Source organism: Dendrobium catenatum, unplaced genomic scaffold (genome assembly GCF_001605985.2).
Source record: "Dendrobium catenatum unplaced genomic scaffold, ASM160598v2 fragScaff_scaffold_1082, whole genome shotgun sequence".
Lineage (NCBI taxonomy): Eukaryota > Viridiplantae > Streptophyta > Magnoliopsida > Asparagales > Orchidaceae > Dendrobium > Dendrobium catenatum.
In genome coordinates, this window is record NW_021319544.1 from 134,009 (window position 1) to 158,147 (window position 24,139).

Consider the following 24,139-nt stretch of genomic DNA (forward strand, 5'->3'; position numbering starts at 1 on the left):
GGCTAAAACTTTTGGAGACAACTCAGCCACCCTCTTCCTACTACTATGAGTATGTGACATCTCCCTAGCAGGCAAGTTTATTTCCAAAACCTTCTTTTCAGATGAAGGTTGATTTTCCAAGGCTCTTGCCTCAGAAGGTGTAGGACCTTGAAAAATAACCTCCATGTCCTCAAATCCTTGCCCAAACTTGATCATGTCCCCAGGAGCAAAGCAGGACTGATCAAATGACAACTACAAGTGATCACCAAATTTGAAAACTAGTCTTTCTTCTAGTTCTGACTCACTGAATCCTCAGATAACTGAATCTAAAAAGTTTTCCTGAAATTCAAAATTCCTTATGTCAATATTTTTGCTATATTTCTTTGAATCCAATCAACACACCATCAACTAATCACTGCACTTTTTCTGGGTTTTCTGACCGCTGACTTGAATCACTGACCACCCATAATTGTGACCCGGATTTTAATGAACGATGAATGAATTTAATAGATTTTAGAATTCCACACCATTTGATATTATTTGGTTGTATATTTACACAACCATAATAATTTTAGTGTGGGGAAAATATTGAAATTGGATACTTGAGAATGTAAAAATTTTGTTTGAAAATGATTGATTTAGAAAACTAAAGTTCATCTTTCTCATATTTCAAAGTAATTTGAAAAGTTCGTCTTGAAGGGCATTTGCTTGTATGACACCACTCAACCCAACATTTTAAATGGGAGGGGCATACAATACCAAATTGATTTTGCAAATGTCATTTAGCCAATATTTAAAATGACTGCTTGAAAATCACTAGTTTATGTGAAAGAAACATCCTCCCAAGCGGAGTCGCTAGAAAATCTGTTGGAGAAATTTTTTTATTCTCAAATGGATTGCATACTTTATGATTGAGTACGACATAAGAATGATGATATATTACCCCGAAGGATAAAAATGTCATTTCCTTATGTACTTAATGATAAAATTTATAATTTCAAATAGAGATTCCCCCATCAATGTTTGGTTGAATGGAGTTTATTTATTTTTGGGGTATAGACATCACATAGGGGCAAGCCTCTATAGTTAATTGCATCTTAAGCTTTGGTGCATTAGAAAACTTTTAATTAAACTAGTAGTTTTCTTATCTTTTGAAAGTCATTTTAGACATTGACTAAATTTGATTTTCTTTTAAGAGTTCATGAAAGTCTTGTATAAAGAGTTTTGACCTTTAGGAAATTCAAGGAAAAAGGGATTAACTTAGAATTAGATTTTGAAATGAGAGCCAAGGGAGGTGATCTAAGAGCACTTGATTCTGAGAAATCTCAGAGGTGCTCGGACTATCTTATATTGGGCTTTACATTTTTAGAAATATAATTTTTGTTGAAGTTGATATTTTTATTAGAATTTGGGGCTTATATTTCAACAACACATGTTACAGGAACTGCTCAAAAGGTAATGGCTTATATGGTGATTGAAGTCAACTATCTCCTCGGATTCTAAAACTAATGTGAGGACTGTTGAGAGGTAGTGCATCGAATCTAAGTCTAACGGAATGCAAAAGGGACTTATAAGCTACACCTCACATGAGGTATAACTTGCCCGTCCTTTGGATTTATTGTTCTGCTTGAAAAGGACTACTAACTAAACCCTCCTAATCGCTTTTAAAAATATGTACTCCGATCTTAATGCATATAAAGAGTGGGAAGACTATTTTTGTTTAAGAAGTAGGGCTTATAATTTGGCTTTGAGGCCAAAATACCTATGTATGAAGGTATGCATATGTTGACTCATAAAAAAAATAGATTTTTGTTATCTAGTCCTTAAGTGAAGTCTTTATATCTAAGACACTATTGGGGGCTGTGCATGATTGTTTTAAATTTGAAAAACTTGACTCCTTGAAATGGAGCCATGCAAATTTTTTGTTAGAAAATCATGGAGCCTAAATCAATTTTAGATTGATTAGATTTTAATGAGTAGAAAATTTATTTTATCCTAAGAGCCTACCGCATTAAAGTCCAAGTCACATCCAAATAAATAAGAGAAGAAACTTAGGAAAAATGCATACTTTTCGAATGCACAATCAGGTAAACAATCAAAACATGCTTGTAATTCAACCAAAATAGAAGTACAAGTAATGTTCCAATTATTACAAATAGTTTTGACAGCTGAGTTGCCTGCCATTATACAACCTGGTTAAATTTACAGACTCTACTGCAGGGGTCTTCAAGTTTTAACTCTCAAGTGGACCTTTGGGCCTCACCTCCAAAGGAGTATATCCTTCCTCGATCCACTTCTCTTTCTAGTCCAAATCTCACAAGTTTCACATCATAGATCTAATCAAATACATGATATAAAATGAAAAAGTCTCAAATCTGCCAAACAGTGTTAGAAGGCAGTTCATATAATAACCACATCATATTCAAAATTTGTCTAACACTTAGAGTGTCAAACATCTGCTTCTACCCTATTGGCCATGCCTCTTGAGGGGTTTTAAGCAGCGCCTGCAAGCAAACAATATTATAATAATCATGATTTATTTTACCCCCTCTTGGACATGGCCACTGCACAAAAAGCATGTATATATTTCTATACTAATCATTTAAGGGCAAGTGCTTATAACGCAGACAATCCAAAAGGGCATTCACATCAAATCATCAATCACATATACACACAAAGAAAAATTCTAATCTTAGCATGCCTAAGGGGCTGTGCACCTAAGTGTGTGAGGCTTGTGTGATATGCCACACTAAGAGTACTTCACCTAGAATTTGGATCTAAAGAAGAGGTGTCCAACATGTAGCCTTTGAGCTAAATGTTGGAGGAATTCCCCCATAGCTTTTGGAGCTAGAAGAGAAATACAGACTTCTTTTAGGTTTGAGGCTAAAGAAGGGGGAGAAAAGGGGTCCAACATATTGTTTTTGGGCCAAGTGTTGGAAGGTTGTCTCTAACTTTTGGGGCTAGAAAGAGAATACATGACTTCAACATTTAGCTTTTGGATTAAATGTTGGAAAACTCCCTTTAGCTTTTGGAGCTAAAGAGAGGATAAACTTCCTACAACTTGGAAGTTGGAAGAGAGATGGATCAAACTTATAGCTTTTAGGCTAAGATTGAGAGGATTCTTTAGACCTTTTGGAATCAAAAGAAAAGAGGGATGACTTGTAATGTTGGTTACAAGTCATCAAGAGTTATATGGACTTTTGGGTGTCCAAATAACAGAATCCCTTCATCGAACTTGGGTTGGAGGAAAGAAATGGAAGATGAGAATACTTGTTGGTTTTGGCATTAACAAATAGATATATTTGATTCACTCAATGTTGGTTGAGTAAATACCAAATTTTTCTACAACTCTTGAATTATAGGGAGAGGGGGTTTCTCTACAATTTTGATTTGTAGAGAATAAATGGGGAAGGAAGATGCAACTTTGTGTTGCAAACTTTTGAACTCTCTTTGAATATTTGGTATTCAAAGAGAGGAGTACACTCTCCTAATTTGGGTTTGGGAGAATAAAGTAGGACTTAAATATTCCTCTATAATTTTGATTTATAGAAGATTATAAAGGGAATGCAACTTAGAAGTTGCAACTCATGGAAATCTCTTAAACATTTAGTGTTCAAAAAGAGGAGATTCATTCCTCCAACTTGGGTTGAAGGGATGAAAGAAGAAAAGGTGCAACTTGAAGTTGCAAACCCTTGAAAGTTCTTTGAACATTTAATCATTCAAAGTAGAATGTACACTCTTCTAATCTAAGTTAGAAGAATGAAAGTAACTTCCTACAATATTTGAGTTGTAGAAAGGGAGAAACAACAAACAACTTATGGGTTGCAAGTTGAGGGGAAATCCCTTGAACATTTGATATTCAAGGAGAGGATATACACTCCTAATTTAGGTTAGGAGAATGAGGGAAGGATTTGGAGAATTCCCACAATCTTGGCTTGTTGGAAAGGGGAAGAGAAAATGCAATTTGTGCATTACAAGTCTATGAATATCTCTTGAATATGAGAAGACACCATTCACTTGGTCGGGGTTGAGTGAACAGAGAAAGGGGACTTAGATTTGAATCCCAAGTCTAAGAGATTCATTGGTTTTGTGTTCCAACGAATGGGTGATTTGATAAACTCCTTACAGCTTTAGAGTTGAAGGAAGGAGGTAACTTTGGAGTAACAAAATTTCATGAATGCTCTTTGAATACTTAGTATTCAAAGAGAGGATCATTCACCTAATTGAAGTCAAGTGAATGGAGAGGGATACTCATTTGTTGATTTTGTGACTCAACAAACGAAGGATGTAGCTTAGGATTTGGCCCCAAACTCAAAATGATTCATACAATGATATATTTGGAAGATCTGAGAAGTCCCAAATAATCATGCATGAAAGAGGGAAGTTGCTTGTTGATTTTGTCTCAACATACAAAAGGTGGATAACTTAGAATTTGTTTCTAAGGTCTAACAAACATGTAATAATATTGGTTGGAGCCTTTGGAGGCTCCAAATTATCATACATCAAAGGATATATGTTGGTTTCTTGTGTTCCAACAATTAATATGTTGAAGAACTTAAAATTTGGTTTTAAGCTTCATCAATTCATGGAATGATATTGCTTGGAACTTTTTGATGTTTCAAAATGTCACACACATGGAGGAAGGATAATTTTAACTTGTTGATTTTGTACCAACAAGCAAGAAAACATGAACTCAGGATTTTCATCCTAAAGTTATAAGGGTTATGCAATGAAGCATTTGGGGATTTGAGCAAGTTCCAAACACCATGTGCGAAGGAAGTAGTCATTTGTTGATTTTGTCTCAACAAACAAGAGAGAATACACCTAGGAGTTTGGTCCTAAGATTATAAGACTCATGCAATCTAATACTTGGAGCTTTGGGAACACTTTAAGTATCATGCATGAAGAAGATATAGAGGTGAATGTTTGTTGATTTTTCTTCAACAAACAAGGTCAAATAAACCTATGATTTTGATCCTAGAACTACATGATTCCTGGGATGATGAATTTGGAGCATCGAGGAAGCTTCAAATGTCATGAATAAGAGGTACAATGTATAGTTTTCGAACTACAAATTGAGAAGCAACTATCAAGTTTTATACTTAATGATGCAAGGTTATCTGCCTATGTAGGTTAGGCAAATAAGATAGGCTAGGATTAGAATCCTAAGCCTAAGGATGATATTCTTTCGTTGATCTTTGTGTCTCAAACGAATGAAAGTGATAGCTTAGATTTTGGCTCTAAGCTCCGAAATCTTCATATAATAATATGTTGGAATTTTAGAGAATTCCAAATCATTATATATAAGAGGAGAGACGTTCTAATTTTGTGTTATTAGCAAAAGGAAGGGGGATTTAGAATTTGTTCCTAAAATCTTAATGATTTATGTAAGGGAACATTTTGAGCTTGGAGAGCCTCAAAAATGTTACACATAGAGGTAGTGTTTTGTTGGTTAGATGCTCCAACAAACAAACAAAGAGGGATTAAATGTTTGGTTTCAAGCTCAAGTGGTCCATGTAATAGGACATTTGGGGCTTAGAAAGGCTCCAAAATGTTCCATATGGATGTGTATGTGTTTGTTGATTTTTTTGTCTCAACAAAAAGGGAGTGGCTTAGGATTCGATCCTAGAGTTTGCTATTACTCTTTTAGTTTCTCTAGAGGTTATTTGGGAAACTTCTAACATGAGTTTGGAAAGCCACAAGCAAGGGAATCACTTGTTGTTTTCGTGTTTCAACAAATGAAATGAAGAAAACTTAGAATTGGGTTCTAGGTTTGAGGGACTCATGTAGTGATACATTTGAAGGCTTGAGGAACCTCAAATCATCATGCATGAGAGAATGTTTGTTGGTTTTGGTGTTCCAACAAGAGATGTAAGAAAACTTGGATTTTGGTTCCAAATTTCTAAAGCTTGTAACATGATGCATTAAGGATTTTAGGGAAATCCATAATACAATGCATGACAAGGGTTGTTGATAACCCCTAAGACATGCTAGGAGTCAAGCGATAAAACATTTGGAGCATTGAGGGAGCTCCAAAGGTCATGCAATGATAGATATTTAGAGCCTTGAGGAGGTTCCAATCATCATGCATGGGAGGGATGGATGAATGCTTGTAGATTTTGTGTCAACAAGTAAAGAGGTATGAACCTAGGATTTTTGGAATCCTAAGTTAAAATCATTCATGCAATGAAAAATTTAGATTTTTGAGACGCTCCAAATTATCATGCATGAAGACGGGAAGACTCTACTAGAGAGCTTCCAACGCATTGAAATGACCTCCAAATCAATCTTGACATGATTTGAGTAGGAGGGAATGTTCTTACAACTTAAATTTGAAAGTTTCTAAGAATCTCCTTAAAATCCATTTTGACAAGATTTAGGAGAAACCTAAAAGTAAGCACATGATGGTTTGTAGATCCTAAGGTGGAGCTAAAATTCACACAATCTAATATTTGGAGCCTTGAGAAGGCTCCAAACATCATGTATGAAGGTGAATTATATAAGGAAGAGGGTTCCCTAAGGTTTGAATAGATGTTTTGGATCCATATGGAGAGAGGAAACTTGATCTCCTACGGTTTCTAAGAGATCTCAAAATCGGATTTGACATTATCTAAGAAACCAAGAAGCGTGCGAATGAAGTTTGTATGTTTAGGGGGATGAACATATGCTAAGTTCGATTATCATTGTACTTGAATCCATCAATTTATAAATTCTACTAATCATACTTAGGTAATTCCGGAATATAATGGGACATACCTCATGAGCCTTTAAAGGCTATGAGGTATTCCACATTTACTTTACAAGCACTTAGGAATTAGATGAGCATGCTTATAAATTTATAATTTTTTTTGGTACAAGAAAGAAAGTGAACAAACAACCCTTGATATACACATGCATCTCAATTATTTCATTCCAAACCTATGATTTAAAAGTTCAAAAAAATAGAATTAGATAATTCCAAACATAGGCACTCATGGGCTTGTGAAGGCCCATGCAACCTCAAAGTTGTTTAGAATTAAATGAGCCTATTTAATCGTCTTCCAAATCTCTAGAGATTGTGGGTTATTCTAGGTAAATGATAGTCACCATTCTAAACAAACTAAACTTGATGAAAAAACTGTCATGAATTTGGTTGATTATGCACGTCATGGGTTTTACAACATAAGTCTTTGGAAACTTGTGATAAACCTCACAACGGCTTGTACCATAGATCTTTTTGTGAGATCAAAAAACTCCACTACAAGTTTTCACCAAATTTATAAAGCAATGAACTTTAGCATACATAAAATACCCTAAACATATGTTAATTTTGTCGCGATGGTTTAAATTGGGTAACTACACATGCAACTCTTATGTTTGAATCCTACCTATACATATAGGAAATGCACATTTAAGGTTTGGGAAAGATCCCAATCAAGTTTTGGTATGATTGGTGGATGGAAAACATGAATGAAACCCTCAAATTTTGTGGGATTTCAAGAGCTAAAGAGAAGGATGTACCTAGGCTTCCCTAAGTGTGAATTCCTACACTTGCATGTTAATTTTGTCATGATATGTCAATCTAAGGAGCCTAACCTAGCATGTGACGTTATAAAGAAAAGTCTACACCCTAACATTTAATTTCTAGGTCAAATATAATGGCCAAACCTAAGGTTCAAACATAGGTGATGGAGGAGATGCATGAATGCAAAATCATATAATTTGAAAGGTGTTGAACACCAATCCAACACCTCCACACGCATCAAAATCTTCTCCGGACTCTCGCATAGGAGCCAACAAATGAAAATCACCAAATTTCCATTGTTTTGTGAAGAGGACAACCAACGAGGGATTTTGGGAGAGCAAAAATTGAAGTTTTCTAAGGACCTAGGGTTTGGGGACGTCAACCACACATGAACGGCTAGGGGGACTTAGGGCTTTTCCAAAGTTTTATTGTTTTACCTCTCCCGGGTTGTCCTAGTGCTCCAATCCAAACTCCGGATCGCTGTCCAGTTGCTTCGAGGGAGGAAGACTGCTATCCAAGCTGCTCTAGACATCGTCGTCGCTGTCCAAGGCATTTTGAATGCTCCAAACCGCTGTTTGGATAGTTTCAAAGCCTTCCCATGCTGTTTGGAAGCTTCTAACATACTCCAAATTGCTACGAACTCGTCGGAGTTGAAGAAGAAAGGAGTAGAAACCTTTCTCCAGAAGAAATACCTCACAGACTCTAACCTGGGTGGAATCGAGTCCTTCGGATTGGATCAGGGTCGCGGCTTCTGGAGGTCCGGCGGGTGAGGGAGGTAGAGCTCTTAGAAGATTCGACCGAATGTCCAGGCAGAGTCGGACAGTGGCTTTGCATGCGACTAGGGAGTCGCGACCGGAGGTCTTCGGAGCGGATGGGAGTTTCGCATGTAAAGGGGGAGGCGAATGGGGACCTTCGGCACAGACTAGAGCTCGGCCTGCAAAATCCCTTGCTCTCTCGCTCTTTTCTTGGTGGTTCGGGATAGACAGCCAAAAATAGGGAGCCGAATAATGCTCCCCTCTTCATCTCCTGCTCCTTATACATGTGAAAATCGCACTCGAGTAGGTTTTCTTACCAGATATCCAGTTATAGCCACATAAATCAAGCGATTTGACTGAAAATAAAGCGGGATTCTAGAGGAAATCCAAGCCGTTCGATTCAAATCTTGATTTGGGAAGTGAATTGATTCAGGACTTGATGAATTAGGCTAAAATTAGGTCCTAATTGGACCTATATTAGGGTCGATTTGAGTCGAAAAGGGTCAGATCGAGCCAATTTTATGAATTTGGGCTTAAATCGACGCCGAATTGCATCGAATTTGGTTCGACGAGGCTTAAATGGGTTCGATTCGAGTTGATTTGATTTTAATTAAATTAAATTGGATTGAATTTAATTAAATTATAATTAGTTTGATTAAATTTCAATTTAATTCAACAAATTAGGGCCCGATTTTTCTTTGACAACACTATAGAATTGATCGAGTGTGATCGAACCCAGTCGAGCTCGAATCGACTTGATTGGGGTCGGGTCGATACGAAAATATTCGTCAACAAAGTCCTCGCAAAATGAGGGCGAAATCTATGGGTAGTTTCTTATCTACAAACTCATCTGCCTTTCAAAATTTACCCCTGAATTTAATCTGTTAAAACTCTCCCCGAAAAAGCAAAGCAATGCGGGTGGAGGCCGGGGCCAAATTTTTGGAGCCCACAGATTTCTAGCGACTCCACTGGGGATCGAACCCAGAATCTCTAGTTTCTCATTCCATCTTTAGCTAGTCGTCTTAGTGTTATAGTAGCAGTTATTTCAATTCATATTCAAAATTTTGAGTCTTTTAAAATGATCATTTAACGAATTAATTTTTTGAATATTCTAAAATAATCATTCAACTAATTCATATGGCATTTAATAGGATTTTAGAATTTATATTATTTTAATCGCTTGCTAATGTTATTTGTTTATTCCTTATTTTGTGTAAGTCTCTGCATTTTGAAACTGTGGGGTGATGTATCAGACTCTGATTATTAATCCTTATCTTTCATTCATGCAGATGGATCTACAGAATACTTTGATGACTGTACAGCTGGGACAAGGTGCTAGGATCCAATTGGCAAACGCTATCATCGAGACTGAGAAGGCTGGAGCTACGATCCAATTTGATAGTCTCGACTTTCCTGCAGTCGCTGCAATGACTATCGATGTTCCCGTGGGTGGCACGAACCCTGAGAGTCATGCCAGGAGGACCCACTCTACTGAAGCTGCCACACATCGTGTGCATCATCCAGCGCCACAACCTGCTGTTGAAAATCCTCGTAGGAGGGTCTCTGTATTTGAACGACTTTCTTAATCTGAGGCCCCAGCCACCAAGAGGATTGTAGCTGATGAAAGAATTTCAGTGGTGACTGCAAACACCACATCCCTGCCAACCGGCCTACCTGCACCTGGGAAGAATGATGGTGAGGCTTCCTCATCTGGAGGAAGGCTAACCAAAAGGCAAAGGAGAAAAAAACGCGGAGCTATGAGCCCAGTAAGAACTGCTGCCATTGCATCCATCCAATCTGCCACTCCGGGAGCTAGAAGCAACCATTTCTACCCGGAATGGATTCGTGAATTTAAAATAGGTGAAGAGAAACAACTCCATTGGTGAGCTGAAGAAATCATTTTGGGACCAGCAGCCTGAAGTCCCAACTCCTCATAAGGAGCCCGAAACTTACTTGGCTCGGGTCTACAAGGTCTTGAAGAATGTGAAAGAGAGGATTGAAGAAGAGAAGATACCAACGACCATTGATGGTCGAGACTAGGAGAACTTCACCAAGAGAACGCTTATCTGTTGTGGTGAAGAGAAAATAAAGAAAATATGTTCTGCCTGGTGAGTATCAGGGCGTGACACCTGAACCTCGGGTTCAGGGATTCGTCGCCGAAAGGTCCCAGCTAAAAGGAAAAGAAATCTTGAGGCCAAAGCCTCGTAGAAGAAGAAAGAAGAATTCATTTGGGCGTGACATTCGGTATGGCTTCCCGGAGATCCGCCCCTGCCTACAAACAACGTCAGAGATCGATCCCAAAGAAGACCCACGATGATGCCCCTCCCGACAGTCGACACCTTAGAGAATTTTCCAAGGGATCCCGTCGCTCGCCACCCCCTCCAAAGGAAGAGACTAACTTCGACCACAGCCCACCGATCGAAGAAGTCTCCTTGCCTAATCAAGAACCAGATATTCAATGGCGTCGCCGCTCGGAGATTCAAGTACTAGAAGAGGAAGGGGAAGAAAACATAAAAGAAGAAGAAAATATAGAAGAAGAAATGGAAGAAATTAATAACGCCATAAATATAGAAGTTGTCTATATGGTGACACATATAGACATCGATGATGGTGCCGATTATGATGACGGTGAAGATGATGGCGATTGGCGGCTGCAACCTAGATAAGTATATCGGCGCAGCCGCAGAGATGGGCCCAGCACTAGCAGAGGTGGTCATTCCCAAGGAGAAAAGGAAGTGGAGGAAGTAAAGGAGAATCCTTTTGATGATGAAAACACCATGCTTGCCGATATGAGACGACAAATGAGACGACAATAAGGGCAAAGGATAGGGAAATCTCTCAGTAAAATGAGAAGATGACTGAGATGATGACCCAAATGACGACAATGATGCAGATGATGCAGACAAATGCTCCAGTCGGTCCTATGCCCAATCCTCCTCTGGATCCTCGAAACTTCCAAGTGCCACAAGTATTAGGAATAATGGGAGTTCCTAAAGGTGGTCACGAAGTCCATAATATCGTCCGCCTGCCCACCCCACAAAATATTGCAAGTACTTCCGATCAAGGCTATCATAGCCATTGATTTGGCGGAGAAGCTCTTGGGCAAGGGTCGCCCGTATCCAACAGAGTATGATCAGGTGCCGTATCCGAAAAGATATTCTATACCAAAATTTAACACCTTTGACGACAATAAAACTTTCAGATAATACCTGACATAGTTTAAAGCTACCTGCGGGAATACAAGGGGAACGATGCCCTAATCTTCCAGCAGTTTGTCAGTAGTTTAACAGCTGCCACTTTCAAATGTTATGCTGAACTGCCAAACGATTCTGCGAAAACTTTCGCAGAATTGAAAATTATGTTCATGAAGAGATTCACCAGTGCAACTGAGAAGATAACGATCGCTGACCTCGCTCTGGAGAAGAGAAGGGATGAGTCAATGACGAAATATATCACTCGTTGGCGAAAGTTGAGCATGAAATGTGAGTAGCAATTAGAAGAGGAGCTTGCTGTGCAATTATTAATGGGCAACATTGATGATAAAATGCAATCCTTCCTATGCATGGCTACAATGACCACATTTCAGGATCTACTAGACAGAGTGGCCAAATTTGAGAAATTAAATCTATTAAGATCAGAGAGTTACTCTGATAAGCCTAAGGAGGCTAAAGCCTCAGGTGCTAGAAGAGATGAGGCTGACTCCACATTTTTCTCTAGAGCTGATAAGGGGAAATAGGTGGTTTATAATGTAGACAAAGTTAAGCAGCCGATGAAATATCAAGAAAAGCCTAAATAAGTCTACAACCTAACCCTCAACCGAAGCTTATACTCAAGGGAAATGATAAGCCACGAACTTACTAGGTTGGTGGCGAACGCCCGAGGCGAACAACGGGAACTGGTGATTGAATATTCCCCTCCCTCAAGTATAAAATGAATAAGGAATATTCATTTAAGAGGAAAAATATTGTCAAATTATTTTGACGAGCACTGAAAGCAGGTTTAGAACCGCCTGAATGCAAGAGGCCCGAGGAGTCGAAACATACGAGCGACCCGAATTATTACCATACGAGGGTAATTAGCTATCCCATTGAAGATTGTTATATCTTCAAGGATTGGTTAAAAAGAAAATATCAAAGAGGAGAGCTCACATTGTCGGATAATGTTTTGACTCATCTTAAAAAAAATCAACTCGGGTGATTACGTCCTCTTCCGTACCCCAAGTTGAAGAAAGAAGAAATGAAAAGAAGTCAGCTCAAGAAGAGCAGTTAGAGACTAAAATCTCCAAGAAGATCGTGAAAATGCTGAAGCAGCTTGAAGGAGTTCCGGGTGTAAAGTGGAAGTCTCCTACTGAGCCGGTGCTAGATTCCAAGGCGCTGCCTATGACACAAGCATATACTTCTAAGCAATTCCCCAACCAAGCTGGCACTTCGAAGTCTGGAAAGGTGAAGCTCTCCAAGAAGAAGACCAAACTGAAGAAGCCGAAAGAGAAAAAGACAACAACTCAAAGAGTTATCGACGATTTGGGGAATATTACCAGACTGTGAGGCATCCTATTAAGCTCGCTGACTTCATGTCAGAGCTTAAAATAGATGGAGCCAAAAAAGATGATGAAGATTCTCTTCTGATAAAAGTATGTTGGGTCGTCTCAGTGACCCCAAATGCGATGATAAAAGAAGAAAGCACTGAGGAGGCAGCTTATGAATCCTGTATGATGGTGTCACTGATGGATTATAGTTCGGAGGAAGATCTATATTTTTCAAAAACAGATGAGTCGAACCCCGACATAGCATCACATATGGGACATAAAAACATGGGTGGTGAGTCTGAATCAACGGTTGAATCTCCGGATGCGACAATGGCTGACTCTGAAAAAAATGCGTTATCAAGTAAGTCTGAGTCAGAGGAGGTCGCTCAGGTGCAGTTGAGAAGTGACAAGATATTGCCATCTCTAGCAAAGAAGGAAGTCTCTAGTATATATAAGGGGAAGGAGATAGTTGTCAATGAAGACATTATCCCCAAGGACCCCAAGATGAAAGATGTTTCAGCCTGGCGAATATATTATAATATCATATCACATCTGAGAAAAATTTTGACATAACTCAGCATATACGATGCTTTAGTGATGTCCAAATGCCTTCAGGAGACTTTGATTTGGGCTCTCAAAGACCCCGAAAGGTACGAGGCATATTTTGCTGAGCGTAATATGATGAAGGTTCTGTAAGCCCGTAATAAGCCGTTCATCACCTTCTCCGAAGAGGATATGATGCTCGGAACAACAAATCATAATCGCCCTCTATATGTTACTGCAGAAAACCATGGGATGATGATCAATCGAATCCTAATTGATCTAGGGTCCTCCATAAATCTAATGAGCTTGAAAGCACTAAGATCATTATGTCTCGATGTGGAGCATCTTGGGTCAGATAAGCTAATGGTACATGCCTTTAATGAGAAGGGGCATAAGACCCTAGGGTCATTTACACTCTCCCTCATATTTAGAGAACTTCATACAGACGTCAAATTTCATTGATTGACGTAGATACCGCATTTAAGGAGCTTATTGGTCTCCCATGGTTGCTTGAGTACGGCATTGTCCCGTCAGCACTACATCAATGCAGAAGTACCTCAGGGATGGAAAGGAGTTCAGAATCTCTGGTGACATCTAGCCCTTTGTAGTTCATGAAGCAAAGATATATGAAGATGACAAATACTTCATTCCAAAGAAGTTGAAGCCATCGAGCTCTCTTGAGGCCCAGGCATCGGACCCAAAAACTGCAAAGCAACCTAAACAAGAAAACAAGAAGAAGCAGGTGGGGAGAAAGATGACAACGCCGACTCTCCCCAAGGCACCTTTCATTCCTAAAGAAAGGAAATAAGTACCTTACCTAGGGAGTAACACAGATGAAGATGATGTCACACCTATCAAATCTCGAATAGTATGCCAGTCTACGATTGAATGGAGTAGGGAGGTTGAATATTCAAATGATGATTATGACTGCGACTCTATCTATATGAACACGGTGCAGGGTGTGCTCTCTAGAAGAATAGATAGTCTATCAATCTCAGATAGCGTACTCATAGTTACACGTATTCCCCTGCAACACTTCAAAGAAATTATTTTGCTAGAGGTGCATAATGTTGAAGAGCTCGTGACATTCTATGTACCTCCCCAAGAGAAAAGGGTGAACCAGCGAGTTTATTTTATTCAATCGAAAAACTCGAAGAAAAAAAAATCGTGACTGGATTCATACACTCATCGATTATGGGGAATTAGTACCTATGAAATTTCCTAAGTATAATACCAAAAACATCCAAAGAATGTTACGAAAGCGAGGTAAAACTCGTTCTTCCAAACAACAAGTTCGTTTTTGCTTGAGCCTCTGGTATCGAAGAAATACCCATTAATTAAAGAAGAAAGATATTTTTGCAAAAAAGGGTTTAGGATTTATCGTACTAAAGTACTCCCAAAAGGAGATTTGCCAAGCAATCGCATGCAGGGAAATCAAATCCGATGACGATGGTGATGAGAAGGCGTACGAAGTTGATAATTATGATGATCAACCCATAGAAGCCAAACCTGCACCAGAAGAGCTTGAAGATGATGGATAGATAACCACTATGGATGAGTTAAAAGAAGTCAACTTGGAAACTAATGAAGATCCTCGCCCAACCTTCATTAGCTCCCTTCTACCATAAGAGCAAGTGGAAGAAATAAAAGAACTATGTGAATTCAGGGACTGCTTTGCTTGGACATATGCTTAGATGCCTGACTTATCACCTGATATAGTAGTTCACAGATTAGCCATCAAACTAGATGCTGTACCCATCTAGCAAGCTCTAAGGAGAATGAGATTGGAGATTAAAGAGCAGGTAATTGCAGAGACGAAGAAGCTCATAAATGCAGGCTTTATTAGTGAAGAAAAGTATGCTGATTGAATCGTCAATATTATCACCGTCAAAAACAAGAATGGACATATTCATGTATGTATTGACTTTCAGGACCTCAACAAGGCGTGTCCAAAAGACGATTTTCCGCTCCCCGTATCTGAACTCCTGGTGGACAACACTTTCAATTATGATATGTTCTCTTTTATGAACGGATCGTCAGGTTACATTCAAATCAAGATGGCGCCCGATCGAGGATGAAAACCCCATATCATTCAGAACGCCCATCAGCATTTTCTGCTATACGGTCATGCTCTTTGGCCTGAAGAATGTTGGTGCCACATATCAACGGTTAATGACGCGTATATTTGATAAGCTAATACACCCAAAGGTCGAGAGTTATATTGACGACTTGGTTGTTAAGAGCATGGATTGCAAAAACCACCTAAGTGATTTAAGAATCGTATTTGAGAGAATTAGAAAGTTTGATCTGAAGATGAATCCTCTCAAATGTGCTTTTGGGTTCACCTCCGATAATTCTTGGGGTACGTTGTTCGTCATCGAGGTATCGAGATCAACCCCAATAAGATCAAGGTAATTATGGAGATGCTGCCTCCCAAAAATCTCCGTCAACTTCGTTCTTTACAAGGACAACTGGCTTTCATTTGGTGATTTATATCGAATCTATCGGGTAGGTGCCAGCCATTTTCAATGTTAATGAAGAAAGATTTATATTTCAAATGGGACACATAGTACCAAGAAACATTTGATAGTATTAAGAGATATTTATTAAATCCACCCGTTTTGGCAGCGCCAATTCTGGGGAGGCCTCTTATAATGTACACGACAGCACTAGAAGAGTCATTCAGAGCATTATTGACCCAACACAATGAAGAAGGCAAGGAGAACACGCTGTACTACATCCGTCGGAGGTTGATTGGCGCTGAAATCCGCTATTCTCTAATTGAGAAGTATTGCCTAGTTTTGATTTTTACAGTTTAAAACTCTATCACTACATGCTCTCTCACAAAGTTACTTAGATATCAAAGATCGATGCACTGAAGTTGTTGATGACAATACCAGTATTGACAGGTCGTTTAGCCAGATGGGCAGTACTACTCCTATAATTTGATATCACATACATGCCACAAAAGGTGATGAAAGGGCAAGTGTTAGCAGACTTCTTTGTAACACATCCAATCTCGGCAGATTCCCCGCTAAATGATGATTTGCCCGACAAGCAGATCATGCAGGTCAAGGAAGAGGAGAAATTACTATTTTGGGAGATGTATTTTGATGGGGCTTTTTTCGATTAAGCCTGCCCGACCTCCAAATATTGCAAGGGCCCGAGCTGGCATCGGTCTCATTTTTGTAGCACCTGAGGGAGGCATAATGAGATTTTTTATTCAGTTTGACTGAACTCAGACCAACAATGAAACCAAATACGAAGCTATAATAGTAGGACTTGTGATTGCGATCGATGTCAGAATTCAAAATTTCCAAATCTTTAGTGATTCTCAACTTGTGATAAATCAGGTCCTCGACATTTACAAGGTTGGCAAACTTGAACTTGCTCATTACCACCGGCAAGCCCTCGAGCTTCTGAAGCAAATACCAACTGTTAAAATAGCTCACGTTCTTCGAGGATAGAAGGCTAAAACAGATTGTCTGGCCAAATTGGCCAAGGAAATGACAAACATCAATGAGGAGAGGCCTATATTCATTGGAGTTTACACCCGCAGGGTCTTAGAGCCCGCTCTGTTACAATTCCCGAGGGCAGAAGGAGTATCGGATTTAAGTCAATAAGATACAATCCCAATTGACCCTCAACCTCTCCATCAGATCATTATGAAAAAATATCCGGAAGGATATCATGTAGCTAAGAGACGTAAAGCTAGTCAAGCTTCAGAATCGTGGTTGCATTGCCTCGATATTGTTGTAGAGAAAGATTGGAGACAGTTATTCATCGATTACATCAAAGAAAATAAACTTTCAACAGATAAATCTCTAGCCACGTAAATTCAAAAGAGAGTGTTACGATATACGTTTGTCAATGACATATTGTATAGACGAGTTTTTGATCAAATGTGCTTAAGGTGCCTAGGGATCCAGGAAGCTGATAAGGTAGTGACAAAAGTTTATGAATGGCTTTGTGGAGCACTTCAGTCAGGTCCCAACATGTCAGCTAAAATCAAAAGAATGGGTTATTATTGGCCGACAATAGTAAGAAATTGTATTGACCATGCCCAGAGGTGACATGAATGTCAAATCCATGGTGATGTCATACATCAACCACCAAATTCACTGCACCCAATAGTAATGTCCTGACCATTTGAATGCTAGGGCACAAATATAATTTGGCCAATAGACCGGCCATCTTCAGCGGGACACCGCTTCATTCTGGCAGACTACTTTTCTAAGTGGGCAGAGGTAGCCGCATTCAGAGAGGTCACATACGATCATGTGATCAATTTCTTTACCCATAATATTGTCTATAGATTCGGTATTCCACGCCGCATAATCTCGGATAATGGCATAACATTCAAAAGTACAAAAATCTATAAATTCGTTGATCGGCATAAAATCGATTGACGGTTTTTATCCATATACAATTCAAGGGCAAATGACTTGACAGAAGTCTTTACTAAGATGCTGGTGAAACTGTTGAAGAAGATCCTTACCAAAAATATAGTGAGTGGCATACGAAGATGGAAGAAGCGCTATGGACATGTCGTACAACCTATAAGTTGCCAATCAAAGCTACTCCTTCATTAGTGTTTGGAGTTGAAGCAGTATTGCCGCTAGAAGTTGAACTACCATCACTCCGGGTAGCAATCCAAAACGATCTCACTCAAGAGCCAAATGCTCGCCTAAGAATGGAAGAGCGATGCACTTGATGAACTCAGGTTACAAGTTCAACACAACCTGAAAATCTACCGAATAAGAATGACAAAATCTTTTGATCGTATGGTGCGTCTTCGGGCATTTCAGGAAGGGGAATTGGTCCTGATGCTGAGAAGACCAATCATCCCACACCGAAAAATTGGTGGCAAATTTGTATCCAACTGGAAGGGCCCCTTTTTCATCGAGAAGGCATTTTAAGGAGGGGCTTATTAGTTAATCAACCTGGAAGGTCAGAGACCCATGCCGTTATTTGAAGAAATATTATGCATAAAATTACTTGGAAAAATATTATATTTAATACGCTATATTTTTGTACATATTTATTAGCGTATACATTTCATGTCTTGAAATATTCCTGAATTATGAGAATATATTTCAAAATTCCTCAACACGCCATAAGAAAGGCCATAGTAGCGGAACCCCCACTTTGTCAACCCGTTAGTAAGGACTGTAGGAAGTACGAAGGTTAATTTGACTCGACAAGTTCAAGTGATCATAGTCTATCAAATTCTCTTAATTGACTGACGAATCAAAGTTCTAATAGGAAAGAGGAGTCGCAAACAACTACTAATTGTACGTGGGCTCCAAATCTTCAACCACGAAGGATAATTCCAAATCTACCAACTTTAGTAGATTCAGCATTGGGAGCACATCTCCCGTAGCTCAAGTCTGAAGCATGAATAGGTGTAAGAGGTCGGAACCAACACGCACAAATATGGTCGGATCGCTGACAGCTCCATCTACTCAACACGCCATAAAAAATACCGTAGTAGAGGAACCCCATCTCAGCAACCAGAGGACGAAAAACTATCAAATCTTAGCTCTCATGATCTGATGAACTCAAGTGACTCAGATTAAAGTCTCCTCAAGTGGGTAACGATCAAGATATTACCCACATTTGGTACTATCAACCTAATCCAAAGCCTGCAAATCCTTCAATAAATCCATAAAGCATCAAGCGAGGATCGAAGAAATTTTTCTTCAACAAGTCCGTCAAAGCACAAAGCAAAGGATCAGAGAAAATATCTGATAGTTCACATAAAGTCTAAGGCTGAACTAAGAGGATTTCGTCATCAACAAGTCCGTTAGGCACAAAGCTTTAGACCGATGACTTTTCGCCACCGACCTAATGCAAGCCTAAATAGTTTAGGTCACTGAAATCTACTCCTTCGTTAAGCCCGCCAAAGCAAAAAGCATAGGGTTGAATGTACAAAAAACCACTTGACAAGTCTGTAAAGATAAATCAGGTAATTCTCCATGAATATCTGACGCACAAAGCACATGATAGAAGGAACCAAGACCTCAGTTCTCAAGCTAAAGCTATATAAAGAAGTATCCCGAATGATATCTACAAGTGTCCCTAAAGACTGAGGGCATTTTAAATATTTATTTGGGTCGACATCGTGCTACATGCTGAGATCCCCAAATAAATATTTAAAATTTCTTGTCAAAATGCAGTTGAAGGAGGGAAGAATGTGGAAGATCCTCTGTAAATTGAATGTAAATTCGACCAGTTTGAAAACTTGGGTTGGGTCTGGGTCAACCTGCTAACCCGAAGTTGATCCAGTTATGACCCGATTCCAGGTCAATCCATTTCATGCAAGCGTAGTCCGCTTGCTTTGTAGTTTTTCTTTATATTAGGTGGGAAGTCACGCGAGTTAAGAAAGCTCGGAGCTTGCCTTTTTGCAGTCAGATTGAAAGTAACGAAGACGACGGGAGGGAGCTCGCCATTTTGCAGGTAGATCGGAAGTAGCGCCAATGACAATGACTAGAGGGAGGTGAGCTCGTCGTTCTACAGTTGGATCTGAAGTATTGACGACAATGACGGGAGCTCGTCGTTTTGCAGTTATATCAGAAGTAATGCCGCCGTCGATGATGAGAGGGAGCTCACCGTTTTGCAGTTGGATCGGAAGTAACCTTGACAACGATGGGAGGGACTCACTATTCTGCAGTTGGATCAGAAGTAATGATGACGACGGGAGGGACTTGCACCGTGGTTTCTTGTCGGGTCGGGTCAACCCGGAAACCCTATGAGTCTGGTTTGGTTGAAATTTCTAACCCGTTTATAAAAACAGGTTGGGTTTGGGTCAGGTCAAACAAAAACGGGTCAATATTGGATTCGATCTGAACCCGACCCTTAACCCGATTTTGACACTCTTAAGTGGGAGGTTGATGAGCTTTCTTCAAATAATAAGGATGGAGATTCGAGGTTCCTCAATTCTGGGTGATAGCGATCTCTAGAGGGGGCGAGTAGGTGTAGGGCTAGTCCTGAAAGTGGGTGAATACATATCCAGAGGGTTATCTTGTGATGTCGGCAAATGATATAAGAGGCTCGACATTGCCCTGCTGATGAAGGCAAGTTGAAAATTGAGTGGGTATGGCGAGTTCTCAAGCTTGGGATGAGTTGTAGCCGAATGAGTGTGGGATTGCTGAGGTTGGCACTTTCCTGTTGATGCGTTGGGTGAGCTTGAAGGGCTTCATGGGTAAGAGCTTGACTAAGATGAGTGATGATCTACTTCTCTGGTTGAAGGACCTTCTAGTCGCCCATTATGGGTTGAGTTCTTGGAGTGGATCTGGGTTAAATGTGACTTCTCCTTGGACGGATCCTTATATCAGCTATTGGTGAGTTTGCTAAGGCATCTACTCCTTGGAAAGAAATATCCTTTCTATGAGCCAATTGCTATTTGTGAGGATACTTGTGAAGGCAACTAAGGGCTTCATGGGTAAGAGCTTGAAGGGCTTCATGGGTAAGAGCTTGACTAAGATGAGTGATGATCTACTTCTCTGGTTGAAGGACCTTCTAGTCGCCCATTATGGGTTGAGTTCTTGGAGTGGATCTGGGTGAAATGTGACTTCTCCTTGGACGGATCCTTATAGCAGCTATTGGTGAGTTTGCTAAGGCATCTACTCCTTGGAAAGAAATATCCTTTCTATGAGCCAATTGCTATTTGTGAGGATACCTGTGAAGGCAACTAAGGGTATATAATGCTGAGCACCGATAATTGAAGCATCATAATTCACTACTGATATTGTGCTTTTACTCTTGATGGCCTAGATCATCTCAACATTGTTTAGTTATACCAATTTATATTTTTATTCCTTCTTTAACTAATTGTCACTAATGTTGTATGCTAGCCTTGTTTGGTCTTTTTCATAGCATAATAATCACCATTTGATAATTTTGAATACAATATAAAACAACAAGACTGACTTTTAACTTCTGCTTATAACATGAGTATGCCAAGCAAAGCTTATATTAAGAATATAAAGACTTATGTAAATTAATTTAGATACCCATAAACAAACCCTTTTGACGACAATTTTCCTTGAATTTAAGGATATTGCTTAGCCCAAATTTATTATTCTTGATTCTTCATGAATTCTAAGCGAAATCTTTTTTTGCCAGGAAGAAGATTGGTATGGTTTCTTTATCCTAATCAAAACACCTCTCCCAAATCAGTCAAAGATATCTTCTTTAACAGTTCACTTACTGATCCTGAAGGTGAAAAGATGGTACCTTCTTTTTAGTTTCTCCTGATTCTCCTTTTTATCATCAACATCATTAGCTTTAGCGACATAATATTGGTCAGCTCTCTGCATTCTCATTTTACATTCTTTATGTTGACTGATGTATTAAGCATTAAACTTATTCTGCTTAAAATTTTTTTAATAGATTTATCCTTCTTACCTTAGGTTTACTATATTTCGTAGCTAATATTTCAATATTAATTTTATCTACTCGTTTAATAATGTATTTTCTGCATTCATTGTACGTCTAAGCCATCCAATCTTACTTTTAACTCTCTTATTTTCAACAAATGACACTCCATGTGTTCTTAGTATAATCGTTCCTCATTATGTTCTTTTTAATTTTATCATGCATTCATATTAAGATTCTAATTTCCACCATATTCAGCTTAGCTATCAATAACTTTTTATGTTACTAACACTTGGATCCATACAACATAATCGACCTAATTATAGTTTTATAAAATTAACCTCTAATTCTATATAATACTCTCTTATCACATAATACTCTTGAGAAACTTTACATTAACTGAAGCATAAATCATCTAAAGCCAAAAATTTAAATGCTAGTCAACTATATTTCAGGAGAAAATCAGCTTTAAGTTGAAGACTATTGTTTGTCTTTTAATTGATTTTTTTTTTCTTCTCTTTAATTGATTATGAATCTTCCATTATTTCTATTTTTGATCGAGTGCTAAATGAGGTTTTAACTTTATTTTTTTCAAGCATGGCCTCTATTTGGATTGCCTTTGGCCATGCCTCTTTTCTTTCTATTCCTTCAACTTTAATTTTTTAATCACTTATTGGTGAATCTTTTCTTCATGGTTGTAAACATCCAAAATCATTTGATCTATTTTCTACTATCTTATCTTCCATTATTCCTATTTTTTATTGAGTGCTAAATGAGGTTTTAACTTTATTTTTTGCAAGCATGACCTCTATTTGGATTGCCTTTGGCCATGCCTCTCTTTTCTTTCTATTCCTTCAACTTTAATTTTGCAAGCACTTATTGGTGAATCTTATCTTCATGGTTGTAGACTTCCAAAATCATTTGATCTATTTTCTAACATCTTATCTTCATAATGTTCTACTAACTGTACTTGTCATTCTTTGTTGCCAACACGCAGGTCTATATAGTACTCGATCTAATTATTATTTATGAAATTTTTGGTCTAGTTGATATTTTCTTATTGCATAAAATTTTTAATTCACTTCTTTATTTTAGCTACCGCACTCTATATCTATTCTTTTATGTAATCTACAGTGCTTTATTACTTCAACTTCCAATAATATCCACTAAATAATTAACTTCGTGCCTAATAAAAATTCATTTATGGCTTGTTTTATTAATGTTTAGACCCTTTTGAGAATTTTCTCTATTTTTCAAATGTTTTGCTTCAAAAGGGGTATCATCAGTATTAGAGTGATATCATGTACATAGAATCTTTATAAAGTTGTTTCATTTTGATTTTTTTTAAAGTATCTTCATAATCAATACAGGCATATATAGCATAGTCACATGCTTGACTTTAGCATGCTACGGTTGGAAAACCTTTTGATCAATTCAGAACTAATTCTAATGTTAGTCACCGCGGCATCATTCATATTATTATTAATTTTAACATAGTATATACGCACCTCTTTGCCTTGATGCCAATCAAATTATTTATTTTTTGGTATTGGTGTGACTTTTTTTTTTCTAACCATATGTTCTAACCACCCCATAATTTTATCATATCACTACTAAATTTAATATTTTTTATAATTATCATTATGCTACGCATTTAGTTTAGTCTTAAATTCTGATAACATCTTATATCTAATTATCAATAGGAATCTTGTCTAGTAATAAAGCTTCACCATTAATGTTTTTATAAAAGCTAATTTGACTTCAATATTTTTTTCAATATTTTATAGTATAGTTCATTTTTTTTTATTTTATTCTTATAAAGGATTTTCTTCTTCAATACTTTAATGCATATTTTATCAAAACTATTGCTTCAATCCTTTTTAAAGAAAACTTGAATAATCAGGAAAAATATTTTTGATTGATTCTTAATTTTAATTTCTTCAAATATTTTATTTCCGATTGACATGTTTCACAAATTGCATAGAAGAATATTTTTAGATGAAGAAATTAGAGAATATTAATTTAACTTATTGCTTTTCATTTTCATTTTCCATCATTTCTATCACGACCTGATCCGATAACTTGAAATTCCATGACTAATACAATCGGTTGGGCGGTAGTTTAATTCTCTTCAACGACCTTTACAAGTAATTCAAATTGAAACAACATGCAAAATATAAAGAATCACTAAGCAACAATATTTTGTTGACATTCAAAGTATACGCAAATCAATTCTAATTAATACATTTCAAATAAATTAACTGTAGTAAAGTACATATGATATTTTAATAACTATTCGTATTTGCTCCTATTTTCCTATATGTAAGTCCATCTCTAGCACTCATTTAATTTAGAAGTGCCTTTTCTGAAGTATTAATATTTCATAATAGGTCTAGTCACATAACAACTTATTGACTAATTATAGTTTTATAATTTAGTAGTTTAAAAAATGGA

General features: G+C 38.0%; 1 protein-coding gene across 2 annotated transcripts in view; it reads left to right on the top strand.

Moving 5' to 3' along the window:
• LOC110111082 overlaps positions 1-24,139 on the top strand; it is a 55,670-nt gene that overhangs the window by 27,139 nt on the left and 4,392 nt on the right. Inside the window, exon 5 of one of the 2 annotated variants that reach the window (XM_020842781.1) lies at positions 21,434-21,540. In XM_020842781.1, coding sequence (XP_020698440.1) covers positions 21,434-21,540 — 107 coding nt within the window. The remainder of the gene's footprint in view (positions 1-21,433; positions 21,541-24,139) is intronic. The other variant, XM_028698405.1, reaches the window with a different exon arrangement.